Raw genomic sequence first — 19,506 nt, forward strand, 5'->3', positions numbered from 1 at the left:
ACTAGTAACTACACAAGTCTGTCTCTTTAGACTCTACCCACGGTTGAAACAAAAGGTTACAACAAAAATGGAAAAAGATAATAAAAAAATGATGCATGTTCTCTCATCATGCCCCATAATTATACCATTTCTGAACAAATTACAGTTGCAGCAATTAAAATATGCATTTTAATTTAGGAGCACAAAAACAAGAAGGAGCAATGTCGAGGGTGGCTTGCTCCTAGGATTTGAGTGCTTCCTACATTAACAAAGGCAATTTTTCCATTTCTGAGGGATGTAAAACTGGGACATTTACTCTGTATTTTGCCTTTATTGTATTCTTTTAACGGTGTGTGTGTATTTTAAGAAGAAGGCATAAGTAGCTAAATGTTGCTGATGTACTTTAAGCTTTCTAATAAGGAAAGAGGAAAATGCCTAAGTAGGAAATTTAAAAATATTCTGTCTTCTTTTAACTGTTCTGATTTTAATTTCTCCCACCATATGTTAGGTCGCAAAAGGAAAAATGTCTTAATTGTTTGCAGAGGAAGTTAATTATATCATAAATATATGATTTCCTTTTTGCATGGAAAAGCAGCAGGAAGAGCTAATGAATTTTTGAAGAATATTTTTCCTATATTTAATCATTCTTGAAATAAGGTGAAACTCTTTTGTAACTGGGTGACAATATTCCTAGAAAAATGTCAATTTTATAGGTAGAATATGCTCTCAGATGGAAACTATCAAAGTGAACATTCAAAAGGCAGTAACAATGTAATTCTGTGGTAATAATGTTCTATGAATATTTTGGTTACAGATTATATTTGGTCTAGGAACTTCCTCTGAAGGGGTTTATGTTCCTTTTAGGTATCACGTAGACTTTGCTTACTCAAAGTCACAATTAGGACCATTTATTAGGCATCTACAACATTATTTTTGTTACCTTCATTTTATAGATGAGGAAAATCAGTCTCATAAAAGTATGAATTGCTCAATATCACCCAGGAAGCAAGTTACAGAACCAGGGACTATGCTTTTAAATACTTCAAAATGTTTTATGAGGTTAAGATACTACTTCCTATTAAACTCAGGGCTTTAACTACTATTTTTTCCTTATTTGAAATATCATTTTAGAACCTGAACCAATACCCTCCTTTACTTTCTTCTTTTCCTCAATAAAATATTTTGATCACTTGGTGGAAGTCATTGGAATGACTTGGTATTTACCTAACACCAGATGTCTCTTGTATACATTGCCCCCTCCTCATTGCAAAAGAACATATTTCTATAGGTGACCTGAATATTTTAATCTATGTTAATACTCTAAAGCCTAAGGACTGAAAAAAAAAAAGAAGAAAAATTTTAAACTAATTATTGCTCTACATATGTGCACAGGACTGGTACCAACTTCTGGTAAAAACTGCTACATACTTCCAGCCAGAGGACTAAAATGTGCCTCTCAGGAAATAAACCTTGGTCTAGCTATGTTAGTTCACAAAAAATTGGGCATCTACTTACTAAATTTATGTAAGGTGCTATGGGAAACATATAAAAACTGGTTCTATTTCCTCATAGAGCTGCCATCCATTTAGAAAGAAAAGATACTTAAAAAAAATACAAAGGCGCAAGGTAGGGAAGTAGCCCAGACTGTGGTTTAAGGAAAGCAGTACCAAGGACTGGCTGGGGTGAGCAGAATAACCGAGGAAGGCCCGATGATGACATGATCTGGGAGAAAAGACAAGAAGACAGCACTTCCGGGACTGAAGGTGTGAAAGGGGCATCTGGGGGAGATCAGCAACAGGAGTTAGAAATGTGGGCTCTGGCTGGATGAATACAAATCAAATACAGGGAGCAGGTATTAGTTGTATTAGAATAAAATGCCATGAATTTAGGAAATAAAAATCAATCTTTAGCATTTGTTATACTTTTCTGGGCTAGAACACAAAATTCCTCTGGTCCTAAAGGAAGGTCAACTTACCACATGTTGTAAAAGACATGCCAACTTCATGGCTCAACACTCAATGTCCTTGTTGTGTGAAGTGCTTACACTACCATTTAATTATACACCATAAATGTATATCTTAGAATTTTAATTAATATAGTAAAGAGTTTCCAATTAGGAAATTAAAAATCTGCTTTGCATACTGAAATATAATTATAATTATAGAGCTCTAGTTGTATTAACCTAATAAAATGCAAAGAAATTCACATGAAATTTCTACTTAAGTATCAGAGGGAAAAGTACTGCTAAAATTACTATATATACCACAATGAACAAGTAATTCGTAGGAAGGATAGTATGATACCATTATAACAGTATAAAATAAATGTCCTGGAGCAAACTTGCGAATAGCCACTTACAGTCTCTATTAGATTAGTCAAAAATGCAGGCATTTCTCCTAAGGCTTGAAAATCCCCATATGCTGCAAAATCACACACTAAAATGAGAGGACCTAAACAGGATTAGGGCAGACCATTCAAAACTTACCCTGTAAAAAAGGGTGAAGGTAGTTTGATAATAGGAGTAAAAGCAAAGGCTGCTGGTTATCAGGGCAAAAATGGAATGTACAAGGCCAGAGAGAACCAGCAGCCAGCTTCCAATCACAGCACTGGCGCCAGCCTGCTGGGATCGCGTGGAGCACGGGGCCTCGGAGACCATGTCCCTGGCCGTGCTCCTGGCCGTACTCTTGTATGCACCGCTGCACTTGGTGCTGAGCTGTTCTCTCTTGGTGTGTGGAACAAAGTGGTGGATAACACTGTGCATGCTTTAATGTGATCTCTGTGCTATATTAACACAGCTCCCATACCCACCAAACATTTATGAATCAGTCCACTAAAGAAATATATTGTAGAAGAACAGACTACATGTCATCATCATTCATTCCTCTTGGGTGTCAAATTGGAACTGGGTTTAAATTAAGGAAGAAATTCCATTCTTAAGTCTTCCTAGATCTCTATTTGAAAGGTCAGTTTGTAATGTGTGTTTCCATGAGAAACTGGACAAATTTGAACTATAAAATTTTAGTTCTTTTCTTGAGTGCATCTCTCTTACTTTAATGTTTAATTTTTGAGGATCTTTTTCTATTTTTTAACTTTTTAATATGGGAAATTACAAACACACACAAAAGTAGAGAGAACAATATAATGAACTTCCATGTATACCTATTACTCAGTTTCAAAAATTATCATGGCCTATCTTATTTAATGTATACTGTCATCCATTTCCACTCACTTTACTTTGAAGCAAATTTAAGACTTGCCTATCATCTTATTTATAAATACTTCCATATATACATAAGTCTTTCAAAATGATCTTTGCAGGGAAAGAAAATAGGTCATTCATGTTTGAATGTGATAACCACATGAAAGCCTAAATTTTGGAATTTTCTTAACTCTATCGTGGTATCTTAAAAAACATTCCTGCAACTGGACAGGGAGTACATACCAAGACTGTCTACAGGTGCTCTACTTTTTGCCTGGTCTTTGGTTAGAAAGGCAACATGGTGTAGTGGTTAAGAGCAGGGATGTATATCAACCTGCTTGGGTTCATTCTCCAGCCCTGTCACTTACGAGCTCCATGACCTTGAGCTCTTTACTTAACCTCCCTGTGGCTTGATTCTTCATCTGTAAGATGAGGATAATAACAGTACTTATTTCACAGAGATATTCTGAGGAACAAATGAGTTAATATATATAAAGTGCTTGGAATAGTGCCTGGCATATAATAAGCACTGTGTGCTGGCAATTTTTATAACATAACATATAATAGTTATTAAAAAAGATTAAAAACAGAGGAACAAAATTCTCTTTAATGAATCAAGAATGCCAGAGTACTGGAAGAACAAGCCAATAATGAATTTTTAGGGATGAAGACAAGCAGGTGTCAACAGAAAGCCTTAGCACTCACTCAGTCTGGGGCTCACAGGAATGAACATTCAATCCAGCCTCATTTTGTAATGAGTTTTATTACCCCTTTTAAAAACTCAAAGCCAAATAAACAAATGAAATCTCAGAATTCTGAATAATAACAACAGCAGCACGTATATATACACACACATACCTTGGCGTCAGCTTCCCAACACTGATGTAACAGTTCAGCAAAACTTCTGGGGCAACTGCTGGGAATGGTTAATCTCTACAACACAGAAAGGAAAAACCAACCCAAAGTAAAACATGGATTTTTCTCATTAAGGTAAACAAATACTAACCGAAAAGCCACAGAAGAGTTAATTTAAGAGCATAAACAAGACATGAAATTTAAAGCCTCCATGGATTAATATATGACAGGTGAGAATTTATATTTAGATTCATAGTATCTAGAAATAATCATAATAAAGACACACTTTTCCTCTAAAGAGGAATCACAGTGGACGGAGAAATCAGGTTCAGCACAACAAAGGCAACAAAATACAGAACCAAGTCTAAAAGAAATTACAATAGAAGAGGGGCACGTTGGAACTTGAGCACTAAATTCTAAAACCACAAATCTATCACTGCACTTTTATAGGCTATTATGAAAAATGCAAACAGGCCAGGCAACTAGGAAACCAGTTCAGCTTTGGCAGGAGGTGTACAGCTCTGAGAACATCTTTAGCACAGATGATCACAGAGATAATTTTAAAGAAGTGTGCATTTTCTCATTGGTAAATAAGATGTTCTGAATGTATGACTCATTATGGCTTAGTTCTGGTCAAACCCATACACTGTAAGGATTTGACACACGTCAAAGATCATAATGTGAGGATGAATCCTGTTCTACCATTTTACAGTAGTGGTTCTCACAGAACACTTAATACCCCAAGAGGCTGTCTAGAAATCTATGCAGGCATTTTTGTTTATTTTAAAATGGAGATTTGCACCTGGAGCAGGTCAAGAATGCTAGATATCCTTCAATATATTGTAAAGCCCTAATTAAGAACTCTCTTGTATTCTACCAAACTTCAAATGCCCCGTGTGCATTCATGTAAGTAAAATAAGCAAACGGTGCTTTATAATTCTCTGAGCTTGGAATCTAACTCTGATTTATAAATAAATAAAAGTATTTTCTGAACAGTTTAAAAATGCACTGAACTTTTAAATAATAAAATAAATCAAGGGCAGGTTGATTTTGCATTGTTTATAACCTTACTCTGATTTTTGGAAAATGTCACCTACAACAGTGTTGCTCATGGTACTGGAATCATTAACACAACCCAACTCTACTCTGCATTTGTAGCTGTTGAATTCTATTTGTCCTTAGGTGCAAGCATCTAAAACTGTCCCATTATCCCCTCCACCATGGTCATACCTGAGCACCTGTACACAGTAATACACATTTCATTGATTTCTTCTTTATATTATGGTTAGAGCATTATGTTGACTTCCAATATGTTGTGTACAGGTAAGTTGTACAACCTCCAAATTCCATGTGAGGGAAGTAGAAGGAGCCTTTAGACAGTTGTTATAAAAAGGGCACTGGGTGTGACAGAGTTGAGAACCACTGTATCAAGAAGTACTAAGATTTATTCTACAGTATTGTTTGCCAAAGAAGCTTTGCAAATAAAACCCTTAAAACTAAGTTGGATTTGGGAGAGGCTATGTGTAAAACTAGAAAAATAGCTGCCTTGGCAAGAAATAGATGATCTGTATTTGGAAACACAGATAAAATTAAAATCAATCAAAAGAAATAAAACCTCAAAATTAAGAAAAACAAAACAAGTTAGAGAATATGCTAAGAATTTTAAACTTTATAGTTTTGTGTTTTATGAATAGAGCAAGATGTAGTAAACTATATTATATCTTACTGTAATGTGAACTAGAAACCTTTTGATGAAGGTCAAAAGAAAAATCAGGTGTTTATTTTTAAAAATATGGTTGTGGCAACTAATAAAAACTGACAGTGACTGCAATTATGCAACTGAATGTCCTCCATGTGTAATGAAAAATAGCTTCCAAAAAGGGTTACATTTTGTATATAACTTTATCTCACATTTTTCCAAGAATTGAAATGTGAACTGGATGAATACGGATGCTGGTCATTTCTATCATCTTTTCTTATTGACAAACTTTTTAGATACCACATCTGAGACATTATAAGAGGAGACATGATTATTTTAATTTATCTGACATATGGTCAAATATCAGTTAAATCTAGACTCAGATACTTTATGTAGGAGATTACTTTGGTACATTAAGAAATACCTTTAAAAAAAACCTTAAAATATTGATTACATAACTGTGTACATTCCTAATGCATTAAAGCATTCTGAAATAACCAGGTATCAGCACTGGGTTTGCAACACTACTTAAAACTTAAATAATTTAAAGTAAAACAATTTCCAATTTAAAATTAAAATACCTCCTAACCACTAAGTTAGGTTAGTGGTTAAGTTAGCATGACATTTTGTGAAGAACATATTCCTTTTTGTATCATTTTCTACATAAGATGCAAAAATTATTTTTTAAGTCAAGTTTTTTATCTTTTTCTACAGTCAAGAACAATGGATGAAGTGTTTTAAGAATTTCTATGTTACCCAAGAATAGTAGTTTTGCTGTGTACAACAAAACACATTTTATATGAGAATCTAAGTACTTTCAAAGATAGAAATAATGCTGCCAGAACATTCTGAATGACCACTAAATGAATTCCATGGAAATTACAAAGGCAAATCTACGTATCTGTAAATGTCCTCTTAATTCATGCCTTCTGTAAGCATTCACTGTTTGCTTTGTTAAGTTTAACAGTGCTTTAAGGATCTACTTTTAATAGGATTTAAGGTTAGGAAAAATTAATGTTTGAAGGTCTTACTTCATTATTAAGGGTTCAGATGCAAAGAGCAATCCTAAATGGTGAAACCGAGTAAGGTCTAGAGCAGTTAAGAATAATGTATCTGTGTCAATTTTGTTTTGACATTATATCATACTTATATCTCACCAGTGGGGGGAAGCTGGGTGAAGGGTATACAAAATTCTTTGTAATAGTTTTGCAGCTTTCTGTGAGTCTGTAATTATTTCAGAATAGAAAGTTATATAAGGAAAAGAAAAACCTACTATTTCAAAATAGGTGCATTCTAGAGTGACTAGCTCACATTTAAAATGTCTTCCAGAAAGTTTAAACACACCATTTTTTATGAGATATTAAATGAGGCCTGTAAAAATACAGCTTTCTGTTTTCAAATCAATAACCCAAGGTATTCCAAAGTAAAAATACATAAAATAAAATAATAAGATGTTGAAGGAATTTTATAAATTATAGTCAAAGCCTCCATTTTATTATGAAATGAGAAAACTCCTTGAGGGTTATTTCAATGTTAGAGCAACAGAATTTGTTTTGGTAGTAAGTTCCATTTATGGGGTGAAATGAAGACAACCATCTTGAATGATAACAACAGAAACTACGTTTAAACTTGGTTTCCATATTTTTGACAAATAAATATTGTACTGAATAAGAATAGATGGATAAATATCCTTAAGATACCCAATTTTCCTTAAGTTCATTTGAAAACTGAGAAAACTTATTTCACCATTTCAACTTACTCTTATAGTTAACAAATACAGTATGGGAGGCATCTGAATAGTCTCCATCACTTACTGGCTGATCATCAGATCACACCATGGATAAAACAGTACACTCTACTTAAGGGGATCCATGGGGAAAGGGGGAGACAGCCTCCTTAAATACATGTTGAGCGGGTTCTGAAGGTTATTTATGGGCCATCCCCAGCCCTTGAGTCAACTATCCAAAGGCAGCTTGTGAATTCATTTTTCTCATCAGCCTTAACAATCCTTGATGGATATGCCAAAATATTGGAAGTGTTTTAGATTCAGACGTATTCTCTGCCATCCTTTCAATGAAATAGCACTTCAAATAATAAATTATTCTGTCTTAATATGTATTTGGAGGGTCCAGTTAGCTTAAAACAAAACAAAACAAAACCCTTTCTTTTAGTTTATCTTGAAATGATATAGAGGGAAAAAATTACACTGATGGTCTGCTCCCAAGTCAACAGAAGGTCAATAGCTTTCTTCACTCTCATTTGTAAACCCAGAACCAAACATCTAATCATCTCACTGGCAAAAGAAACAGAACAGTAACAAGTGGGTTCTGGCTTCATGAACACATCAGTTCTCCTGCATGGGAGGTCTGATCTAACAGTACACCAGGAATAACTACCACATTAAATTAAAACAGAACAGCTCCTGTGAAACAATGAGGAAGACACATTCTTAAATATAACTCCTTTGCATTTTTCTTAAATTGGCAGCTCTCTCCCATCAAGTTCAGCTGTCATGAACATTTCATCCATTCTCAATGGCTCATGAGGACAAATTAATAAGGTAACTCTGGATTATATGATCTAAAATATAGAAACTTGGTTTCTCTTGGTCAATAGTGGTTTTTTTGATTAGTCTAGATTGTTCCTGTACTCACATGGAGAACAGATCAATCTAATTCTTTTAAAGCATTAAAAAGAGAATATCTCTATATATTCACCTTTTTGCAAATTATTTTATCCTAAGGTTGCTCTCTTACCTTTTGCGGAGGGCACAGATAAAATCTGGAAATGAAGAAGTTTTGTGAAATAAAGTTGTTTTGCATTGCAAAGACAACTGCATGCTTCCATTACTTGATCTAAGTTCTCATAATACCTTGCTATTGGATGCTTCATTCTTATGCTGAGAATTTCCATGGCTGTGCATTTCAGTCACAATTTTAAACCTTTCAAAATGTAGTTGCTCTCTTTGATATGAATGTACCATGTTCTCTGATGTAGGCTCATAGGTCCAACTAACTGAAAGCCTCAATTTGTGGGAAGAAGAAAAGCGAGGCTGGGGACACAGCACAAACGGTGTTTACGCCACTGAAGTTCTTTTGAAGTGGAAAAGCTCTGCATGAGGAAGGGAACAGCTATGCCACTGCCTCGCCGATTCCAGCGAGGAGCTCATCTTCAATGTAGTGTTCAACGTAGGTGGCAAAACTGTAATTTTTCCCTCTTTTGAAACTATTTTTTCTTCTTTTATTTTTGAAATTCTCATCTAAGCGACAGTTTCTTGTACTATAGTGACTCCTGCTGGGAGAGGTAAGTTGAAGTAGCTGAAGGTCTCTTACAGATATATCAACTCCCGGCCAGTAAAAAAGATGTCCTAAACGCAGGAGATGGAGTTAAACTGTTCCCCTACCTTGGACGCAATGGCTTCTTTCATCACTAAGAACAAACCCCTAGGTTTTACAATTGAGACTGAGAAACTAGTACAGTACTTGTACAATTTTTGATCTACAGCATCACGACGTGAAGCTGCAACAATTAGATGTAAAGGGTCCATTCATGAGGAATAACATCACTTTGACCCTTTGTGTTAGCTCCTACTGCTAATCTTTCCATAAGCGTGAACTTACTTTCAATTTGAAGAAGATGAAAAAGTCTTTTGCAAAACCCCAATACTGTTTTCTGATCTATGCACCTGAATGGAGTATCGTAGTCTTACCTCGTTTTTTTCCACTACAAGCCAAGCTACTTGTAATCCTTCCAAACCTTTAAAGGGGACCTCCCTTGTTAGCATCTCCCAGAGAACCTGGAACAAAAAGAAAATGGAATTTTTATTCTTGTACTTTGTATTTTTGGTATATTACTGAAACTTTATCTAACACATAACTGTATCCAATACCAGACAGAACCAACCCCATCTACAGAACTTGGGCAAAAGGTATATATTCATGCACAGAACCTCTTCCAAATATTATGTGTATACATTTTTTGTTCTTTTTTATAAAGAAAGAAATCTGGTTTAGAAATTAAAACATCTACAGCCAGACTTAAAATTGTATGAAACCAGTGGCCCTAAGTGATTTAACTTTGTTTCATTTGTTATTAGAAATTCTCACATATTGCCACAAATTAAGATTTTATATTTTGTTAGTCAAACTCTTTCCACCATTAATCTATGATAAATTTCTCTATAAGATAATGACTGGCAATTCAACCATACTTTCAAAGGTTCAATAATGGTCTCATGTGAAAAAAAATAAGTAAATAAAAAATCGAGCCCCAAATCCAAATCACTGGCTAAACTACTTATCCCATAATGGTAGATCATGTTCAGATTTCGTGCTGTAGAGAAATCTCTCTCAAAATGAGTTAGCCTAAGGAATTCACTTCCATCTGCATATAAGTTATTGTACTGTATTCTGAAATGTAATAAACACTTTATGTACATATACATAGGCTGAGTGTGTGTTTGTGTGTGTGAATTTATCTGTGTGCTTCTTTCTGAAATCCTTAAGATCAGCACAATTAATAAATCTGCACTGGAATGCCCAAAGAAAGCAAATTGATGCTGGGAATGCTCGTAACAGCCAATGATTTTGGGTTCTTTTTAAATACCGAGTAATGGAGATTTTTACACTCAGTTACTTTCTCTATTTTTACAAGGAAGTATCAAAATTTGAGTCTACCAATACTTTATGAAGTGCAAAAACAATTATAATTTTATCAATAAGAGCAATAACCACTATCATTTACTGATTATGTTCCAGATACTCTGTTAAAACTTTTACATATGTTACCATGATTAATATTAATTCCATTGGACTACATTATCCTCATTTTATAGATGAGGAAACTAAGGCTTGATTAAGAATGTTAATAAACCTGCCAAAGACACTCAGTTATCAAGTGGCAGAGCTAGAATATGAACTTGTGCTCTCACCCTGAAGATCAAGCTCTCAACCGCATGTAACTCTAGAGAAGGGAAAAGGAGCAAAACGAGAGACAATGTGACATGCCGCACTCTTAAGTATGAAACCATGGCAGAAGTGAGGAGCAAATGAATTCAGCAGTTGTGATTTCGATTTCTCTTGCTATAAAAACAAAAACCCAGTTCTAAGTAAGAATGTGGATTGAGGACACATACTTTATTCAAGCAAATCCTAAAAATCTTTAACTCTGTTTCTATTTCCTCAACCAGAGCTCAGTCTTATTTGAGTCATAACCTGTTAAATAAATTCTGGCTAATATGAAGATAATTAGCAGGAAAATCAGGGAAATTGGCAGATGCTGCTCAAGCAGGAGAAAAAAATTCACTGAAGCCTCTTTGGGCTTTTAATCAAGTGTGTAAGGTACTTCTTTTAGAAGAGCTGCTGAATAATTCTATTTGAGTCACAGAAATGATTAGGGAAAGGTAAGGGGCATCTCAGAAGGGGACCGTCCTCATGAACACTGTAAGCAAAGGGAGGGCATGAACCAGAACAGGTATGCCATCACCCGAAGCACCGCCTGCACAGGGCAGGGGCCGGGAGGTGGCATGGCAGGAAATGAAGCCCCTTGACTTGGTGCAATTACCCCCCACCTGCCGGGCGCGGCGGCTGGAGAAGGGAGAGGATATGAAGAGCAAGTGAATTAATGGATTTGGCATTCCTAAGGAGAATGGGAATAGTGAATCAGCCTCAATTAAATCAAATGCTCCAGACCCCAAAACGTTCAGATGAGCAGCTCTACACTGCACCCCTCCTTTCCGAGTTTGGCCTGGCGCACAGTAAGACCAACACCAAGATGGACTGCGTTTTGAGAGGTAAAATCAAACACTAAGAACCAGGGAAATAACAACAGGAAAGATGTATGTCATTCATTCCAAAATATTCAGTTGGGAAATGTTCAAAGTCTAGTAAGATCCAAGTCGAATTTCTCTAAGAGCTCTAACACTGGAAAATAATAGTTTCATTTTACTGGCTCTCTGTGTCTCAGCTGTTGCTGAGGCGGCCACTGCAGGGAGGTAAGGCTGTCAGGGATGGCATCACTAGCCACTGGGCTCTGAGGCCCAAAGGGCTTAGCTTCTTTCTACGTCAGCACATCTCACGATTTCCTGTTATTGATTTGTCAGACCGAAGAATGTATCAAAAAGTAGCTGGTACAAGATACCACCAGTTTTTCCTGCACTAAAAACAATGACATTTGGCATAAAAAACTAGCTTTGTTGAGGAAGTCATTTGGAGATCTAAAAATACATTAAACTATGCCTATGAATATGAAAATGTTAGTTATGGGGATGCAGGCCAAACGTGATTGTGACCTTTCATCTTAAAAATATTTCCCAACTCATTTTGTATTGAAACATCCTCATGTTGAAATTGTGCTCAAAAGGAAAATTTCTATTTTCAGTTTACAGAAGAGAAACTTGGACAAGCCTGTGTACTTTTCCTGCCTTTTCTTTTACAAACAATGGAAAGCCATTACCTGAGCTGGGCATGTTCTGGAACAGGCTCACAGACAAATAAGGCAGTGATGCTCTCTCTTAAGCCACTCTGTTTTCCAAAGCTGGTTTTGGCTGAGAAGGTTCTAAGAAGGTGATCCTTTCTGCATTGTTATTAGGATAACTTTGTTTTTAAAGAGTGGCTAGCCCTTCATTCTCAGATAGATGGCTTATTCTTCCAATGATTTTTATTTTCCTTAACCCTTTTCTTTTTTGTGGATAACATTAACCACCACTCTGGCTTGTTCCTTTAAGGGAAGTCATCATACGGGATAGGAAAATCTCCTGTCTTACAACACGGAGTGAGAAATAATTTCCTGCCTAGCAAAGTTTACCATCTTAGAAGCAAGGATCACAAGATCTATGCCTGGCATTTGTAGCACATTTATTTTAAGGCTGTACCATGCTTATTAGTTTTTCCATGTGTTAAGAAGCACACAGGCTTATCAGGCTGGGGAAGGCTTCGTACATTGATAATAATCAGGGTCTAAATGTTTACAGCAAGTTTGAGGAAATAGAAAAATAAAAAGCAAAAGTATATTGTTTTTTCTTGTGGGGCTGTTTCAAAAAAGCACAGCTTCTTTTTAGTGGTCTTATTCATCTGTGTGTGACTGCTCTGTACGTGGGGCTCAACTAACAGAACAGACTTTTAAAAAGGAACTATGGGATATTTCATACAAAGAAAGCTCCTACTGACAAATGAGTCTTGGCTACTCACTTATTTTTAAAAGGACATCAGAGATTCTAAATAATCACATTGTTTTCCTAGATAGGTACCATTTACAAAGCTCATGGACTACAAACTTTGAAAATTAACATGGCCCCTACCTTAACAACTGTCCTTTCCTTCTCTTTTAGGGGATACCTACTTTGACTATGTAATGTTTTCTTCATCTTTAAAAAATCTGTGATTGTCAGAGAAGACAAGTAGTGATTCTACAGTATCTTACTACACTCATGGATAGTGACTGTAATGGGGTATGTGGGGGGGATTTGTTGAAGGGGGGAGTCTAGTAAACATAATGTTCCTCATGTAATTGTAGATTAATGATACAAAAAAAATCTGTGATTGTTTAAACAAAAAAGCTCTGGAAAGCATGCCTTGTACCTTTTCTTTCACTAACGATGTTTATTGAGAACAGAATTCTCATTTATAATTAAATTAGCCTATATGCACTTTTCTGAGTGGAATTCTGCTGACAGGATAGGGTTAGGATAACTGGCATTCCCAGTGATACAGAAAAAAGCAGACACTCTTTTAAAACAAACAGATTCACTGAAAAGGCATTTCTGCTTTCACCAGTTAAAAAAAGACTGATATAAATGTAAAATTGATATTCAAAAGCATGTGACTGGGGCAAACAGGTTCTGAAGAGCCACATCTGGTGTGTAAATATAGAGCAACACTGGAAATGTTCAGCAACTGCCTATAAAGCTTGCTGTAAGTTAAATTACTTTATAGAATGACTTGTTAAGCACTTGTTAAATCCCTTAAAACAAAACAAGGACAAGGTCAGTAAACGAGTAAACAGAGAACCTAATTCATAAAGAGAAATGTTCAGGCCCACTGACTAAAAAGTAGTACACATTTACTTGACGGAAAAGCTTTTTAGTAAAATAAAACTGAACATTGACAGCTTGGAAAGGTTGATTCCAATTATGTTTAACATGAGGAGTCAATGTGTAATGAGTGAAAGATACAGGAAAAAAATTTAAGACCTGTAAACAAGTCACCTTCTAACATCTTTTACGTGTGAAAAGGGATTCACTCTTGGTTTCTGCAGCTAGGATTCTCCCTCAGCTAGGAAAAGCAGCGCGTGCATTTCACACCTCTGACAACTGCAAGATTTTGGAAGAAGGAAGTGTGAAATTTGTTTTCATAAATGAAATAGTACTGAAACCAAAAGTTTACTCTATACATAACTCATAGTTGTGTTTTCAGGTCAAAATTTCTGAGATCGGAAAATTCCAGGACTTGGGGAGAATTTTAAAAGCAAAAGCGTTGTACACAAACTTGTAGAGCTCTAAAATAAGCCTCAACAATCCTCTACCTCATGTAAATGTGCACAATAATTAAAAGATTATAATCGTGTAAGTATGTTTATATATATCCATATGCACACACAAGTGAAAGGAGAGAGAATGGTAGTCTCTTGCTAAAATACTGTGACCTTCCTTAGCTATGCTGTCTTCCCATCCCTCTTGTTACACAGAGAGGTTTGCAAACTACAGGCTATTGCAGAATACAGAGTGATTTTAACATTTTTAAAGCGTTGTAAAAAACAAAAGAATATGCAAAAGAGGCTTTAAATGGTCCTCAAAGTCTACAATATTTACTATCTGGTTCTTTACAGAAAAAGTTCGGTTTTCCTGTTCCACAGGAAAAAATAAGACACTGGTTCCAAGGAACAGGCAAAGTAAATTTAAGTTACCCTAAGTTGCTCTAGTAGCACAGTGTCTCACACAATAGATTTTTGCTTAAGAATGAAGGAACATAACTTCATAAGAGAAAACCTCACAAAAAGTCTTATATTGCAATAAACCCCCCCTTTTTCAGACTCCCCAGTAGATGATTTGTAGAATTACCAAAATGTAGTTAACTTTTGAGATAGGGAAACTGTTTTGGAATCTAGTCTTTTCAGGAACTTATGGCTTTTTTCCCTTTTTCAATGAGAATTATTTGATTACTGTTTCTAATAAGGTATAGCTTTCATTCTTAGAAACACACAGAATTAAGGGAAATAACATATTCAGCTTGATACTAATGCTGTCTTCCAACCTTTAAAATTCTAGACTTTGGCCAAAAACATGTATTTCATTCTTGAAATGATTTTTTTCAATAGCCAACAAAACTCATCTCATTATATTAAATGAATCTGGTATATGTAAGCTGTATTATGATTTATTTAGAACTAGCTAGCCAACTGAAACAAGCCCAAAACTTAAGTCATTAAGCCAGCAATAAATACTGAGACTGGTGAACTCTAGAGGAAAAGGAATGGGCTTGAAAATGGTGATTTCTCTTGTACGGTCAGCTATCATCTTTAGTCGAAAACAGAAGTTCAGTAATAGAGGCATGTTGATTAAGGTCAAAACAACTTCTTTACCCATTATGAAAATGTCTTTTAAGTAGTAATAATAATAGAGAGGCAGTATGATTGGGAGATGAGACATGAACACGGGGTGTTCCAAATATTATTTTGGACCTTTTAAAGCATATACTATATTTTTAGAGCTAAAAAATTTATCCCCTAGAGAAAAAACAAACAAAACCTATCCTCAAAAAAGGGCAACAAATAAATGTCCATTTTCCCCTCCAACCCCCCTGCCCCCACTTCTTTCTCTGCTAAGTCAGATAGAACTTATTCCACTTATTTGTGGAATATAAAAACAAAGCAAAACAGAAGAAACAAAACAGCAGTAGACTCCCAAACACTGAGAAGTGACTGGTGGTTACCATGAGGGATGGGTTGGGGTGGGTTGTAGGAAAGGTGAGGGGGATAAAGGGGCACAAAACTTCTCAATCGTAATGTAAGTTGGTCACAGAAGATAATACAGCCAATGATTCTGTAACATCTCCCTATGTTGACAGACAGTATCTGCACTAGTGGAGGTGAGGACTGTGCTATGGTAACTGTTGAAACACTGTGTTGTGTATTTGAATCCAGTATAAGACTGTATATTAACTATGCTTCAATTAAAAGAAAATAAGAACGATTTGTCTCAAAACTTCTCTATAAGCTTCTTCTTTAACTGATTCATTCCTGTGGTCTCTATTCCTTGGGCATCACACCCTCTCCCCTATTACTGTTCTTGCAACTATGTTGCTCTGTTGTGAGTCTTACATGACACCTTAGGTTCATGTCTCAGACAGCCACTTCTCCTTTGTAGGACTTGAAGCAGACATGGGCAAGGCCATGTGCTAAATGCTAAGTACATTTGCCTCTGTTCTCTCCAGGAACTCACTAATCAGTTTAATAGTTGATACTCAAAAATTTCTTCTTAATTAACTCATTTGGCAGATCTATTGGTGTTTTTGAGCAACTTATAATGAAGGCCTGTTCCAAGTAACCACATTTCCACTGACTTACAGAAATATTCTACAGATGTATGTCCATCCAGGAAAGCACGTTCTTCACAGAAGCACATCAGGCCTAACACTATTTTAGGTTCTACCTAATTTGCTTCTTGAAGTGCCATTGGTTTCTTCTCAACACAGGACAAGAGAACTCAGAAGCACAGAAGTGATCAAAGTAAACATTCTAGCAAATGGGAAGTATTCTCTTTATCACCACTGCTCTGGACATCTCCCCAGAAACAGCATCACTGTCTTAAAACTGTTAAATTGTAACCTGCTTATGTACATTGTCTGCTTTTTGTATTTCCTTTAGCAACAAAAACAAGAAATGAACTCACCACACCATAGGAGTATGTGTCACAAGTCTCAGACACAGGGAGACTCTGGATGACTTCCGGAGCCATCCATGGGAAAGTTCCGACCAGAGACATGTGTGTTGTGTGATTATGGAAACGAGAGGCACCAAAATCACAGATCTGAGAAAAGAAAAACAAGTACTAACTTTCTCCTTATTGACTAATAACAGAATTATCAGTCACAAAAGCCTATATCTGAAATCAATAATTTTGGTTATAAAAAATTAAAAGAAACAATCCTACCTTCAATACCCCATCAGCAGCTATGACAACTAAAAAAAAAACAAACAGAAATCATAAATCAATTACCAGAATCATCTATTTGAGTTATTTTATGCTGAAAAAAATCATAAACTTTAATTTCTATCTTCCTTACGGTACTATGAAAAGTAAAATTGAAGTTTTTAGTGCACTGAAGATTTTGCAAAAAGGAATTTATATTAAACCAAAAACAAAAAACGAATCCCATAAGCTGCTGAATAAGGAGGCTTTCAGGACATTTGCTTAAATCAAACATAGTAGCACTGTCCAGTAGTAGTAGAGATTAAGAGTGGTCAGAAGAACCAAAGTTTTACTTGGATTCTGCCTCTAGACTACCGAGGAAGTCATTAGCGCACTTCACGGTGTATGTGGTTCTTCCTCCCAACTGAGGAGTAACTTTCTTGAAGGCAAGGACAATATATATTCATTCACTTACTTGTACATTCATCCATTTAACAAATATTTGTTGAGCACCTACAATGGGCAAGACCATATACTATGCTCTAGAAGAGGAAGGTGAGCAAGATTGAGATTGCCTCAGCTCTCATGGGCTTAGAGTGTAAGGGGAGAGACAACGAAACAAATATCCATGTAAAGCGGGATAAATTCCATGACAAGAGACATAGAGATTGATTGCCATGGAACCAAAGAGCAAGGGATATCTAAGTCTAAGGAAAGCAGAGGAATTTTCCTGGAAGAAATGATGCTTACGTTAAAAAGCCTGAAGAATGAATTGGAATTAGCCAAAAAGAGGAGAGCTGGGGAAGGAAAGGAGTTTTCTAGGCAGAAGAAAGAGCCTTGGAAAAGCCAGGAACCGAGGAAAAGGCACACAGTTTTGGAAGGTGGGGGCCAAGTCCAGAAGCGTTTTTGTGAGAAATGCAGTCAATGAACAATTTTAAATGGAGAAATGAAAATGGTCAAATGCACAGAGGGGAGAGTATATTAGAGAGGAGGAGAACTGGAGGCAAGAAGATCATTGTGCACACAAGTTGTAGTCCAAGAGTGATCAGCACACGTAGAAGGCTGTGTGGCGAAGGCCAGGAGAGAATTGGACAGGGTCAGAAAACACTTGGGCACAGAATCCACTGGGCTTGAATAACTAGACATGAGGGGAGAGGCAGGAGGACCCAAGGATGAAACCAAGCAAAGAGGCAATACAGCATAATGGTTAGAACAGGAGCTCTGGGATCAAACTTTGATTCCTTTTAATTGAATTTATGGCTCAGACAACTGGTATTACCACTCACTGAGAAAGGGAGTGCAGGAATAACTTTTTAGGGGACAGAGAGAAGATGAAAATACAGATTTGGATACATTTTAGAGTCACTCAAAATACCTATGTGGCCATGTCCAATTGCAGTTAAATGTATAGCTCTGAAGTTGAGATCTGTTGGGAAATGTTAATATGTAGATGTGGTCTTCATGGGAGTGGGTGATGAGGAGGCCAAGGACAGAACCATGAAGAACTGTTTCTGGCATTTCTTTTGTAAGCCAAAAGGTGCCTTAAACATGGTGGATGATCAATGCTTATCAGCTGCTTCTAACAACTTTGATAAGTGGGGAAAATAATTTGCATGATCTAATATATAGAAATAGCCTAAGGTAAATGTGATACTATATATAATAACCTATAAACTTTTTCAATTAAAAATGTAAATATTGTTAATACTATATTCAGTTATTTAAAAAAATATGTCTACTACTTTTTTCTCAGTATTAGATTAATAAGTGCTAATTTATATAAAAAAATCTAACATTTAAAAATGTATTAACATAGAAAACAAAAGTCTTGTTATTCCCCATCCCAGAAAAAAAAAATTGCTGAAAGTTAGGTCTATCTTGTTTCAATATGGATGTGTTTTCTCATCAAGTAACTATGTAAGTTGTAATTCTGTAAAATGGGGACAGTCTCCATTGTTACTTAGTTTCCAGGACAACATGGATAAACCCATAATTTAATCATTCTCCTCTTGTGATATTTAGGATATACTGATAAAGCGGATAAAAAGGAGAGAAATCAAATAAATTGTTTAGATTGAAATTCTGAGCATAAACTGAAAATTTACAAAGTCATAAAACTCTGACAGGTTTTAGATTAGCTCCTGTTAGCCAGCTGTATCAGATGTGTTTAGCTCCAGGAAGCATGTCTACGAAGAGCCAGTGGTAAGTGATGACCTAGAAAAAAGGCAGAACAATCAGCCAGAGTTGACTGGTGGTGTCAAGCTGGTGGTCCAACCTAGACTACTGATGAGTGGCAGCTGCCCCTAACTTCCCTTTCTCTACCCCCACAAAACTCCCAGTCCTGACATGTAAGCAAAGGCAGCTGGTCCATTCCCTCCTCTTCCTCTGCTTACCGTGACTACCCATTCGAAGGACTGCATTATTACTAAAATTAGTACAAAATACCCATGTTAACCACAGTAATTTAAGATTTTTTACAAATAAATGGCTCTCCTCCTCCTTTCTTAGAAGAATCACTAAGAAAGCATGTAAATAATTAAAGCATGTATGAATTGACAGGAAGATAGTTTTTTAAGTAGCGTACTCTGATGTCTACTTTAGCTGCTGCTGGCTAGCTAAATAATCCCACTGCCTGTTCCTATTAACTTG

The 19,506-nt window shown here is 36.0% G+C and overlaps 1 protein-coding gene across 10 annotated transcripts in view; it reads right to left on the reverse strand.

The window, feature by feature from the left end:
- The window catches only part of MAP3K20 (mitogen-activated protein kinase kinase kinase 20), a 189,207-nt gene that overhangs the window by 54,183 nt on the left and 115,518 nt on the right, over window positions 1-19,506 (reverse strand). For all 10 annotated transcript variants that reach the window (XR_012123698.1, XM_073218693.1, XM_073218691.1 and 7 more), the window contains 4 exons: window positions 16,879-16,907; window positions 16,618-16,755; window positions 9,442-9,528; window positions 4,037-4,111 (listed from right to left, as the gene is read on the reverse strand). Coding sequence is in view for 9 of the 10 variants with exons in the window: in XM_073218693.1 (XP_073074794.1) it covers window positions 4,037-4,111; window positions 9,442-9,528; window positions 16,618-16,755; window positions 16,879-16,907 (329 nt within the window). In the remaining variant the exon portion in view is untranslated. The remainder of the gene's footprint in view (window positions 1-4,036; window positions 4,112-9,441; window positions 9,529-16,617; window positions 16,756-16,878; window positions 16,908-19,506) is intronic.

The sequence above is a fragment of the Manis javanica genome, chromosome 12 (genome assembly GCF_040802235.1).
Source record: "Manis javanica isolate MJ-LG chromosome 12, MJ_LKY, whole genome shotgun sequence".
Classification (NCBI taxonomy): Eukaryota; Metazoa; Chordata; class Mammalia; order Pholidota; family Manidae; genus Manis; species Manis javanica.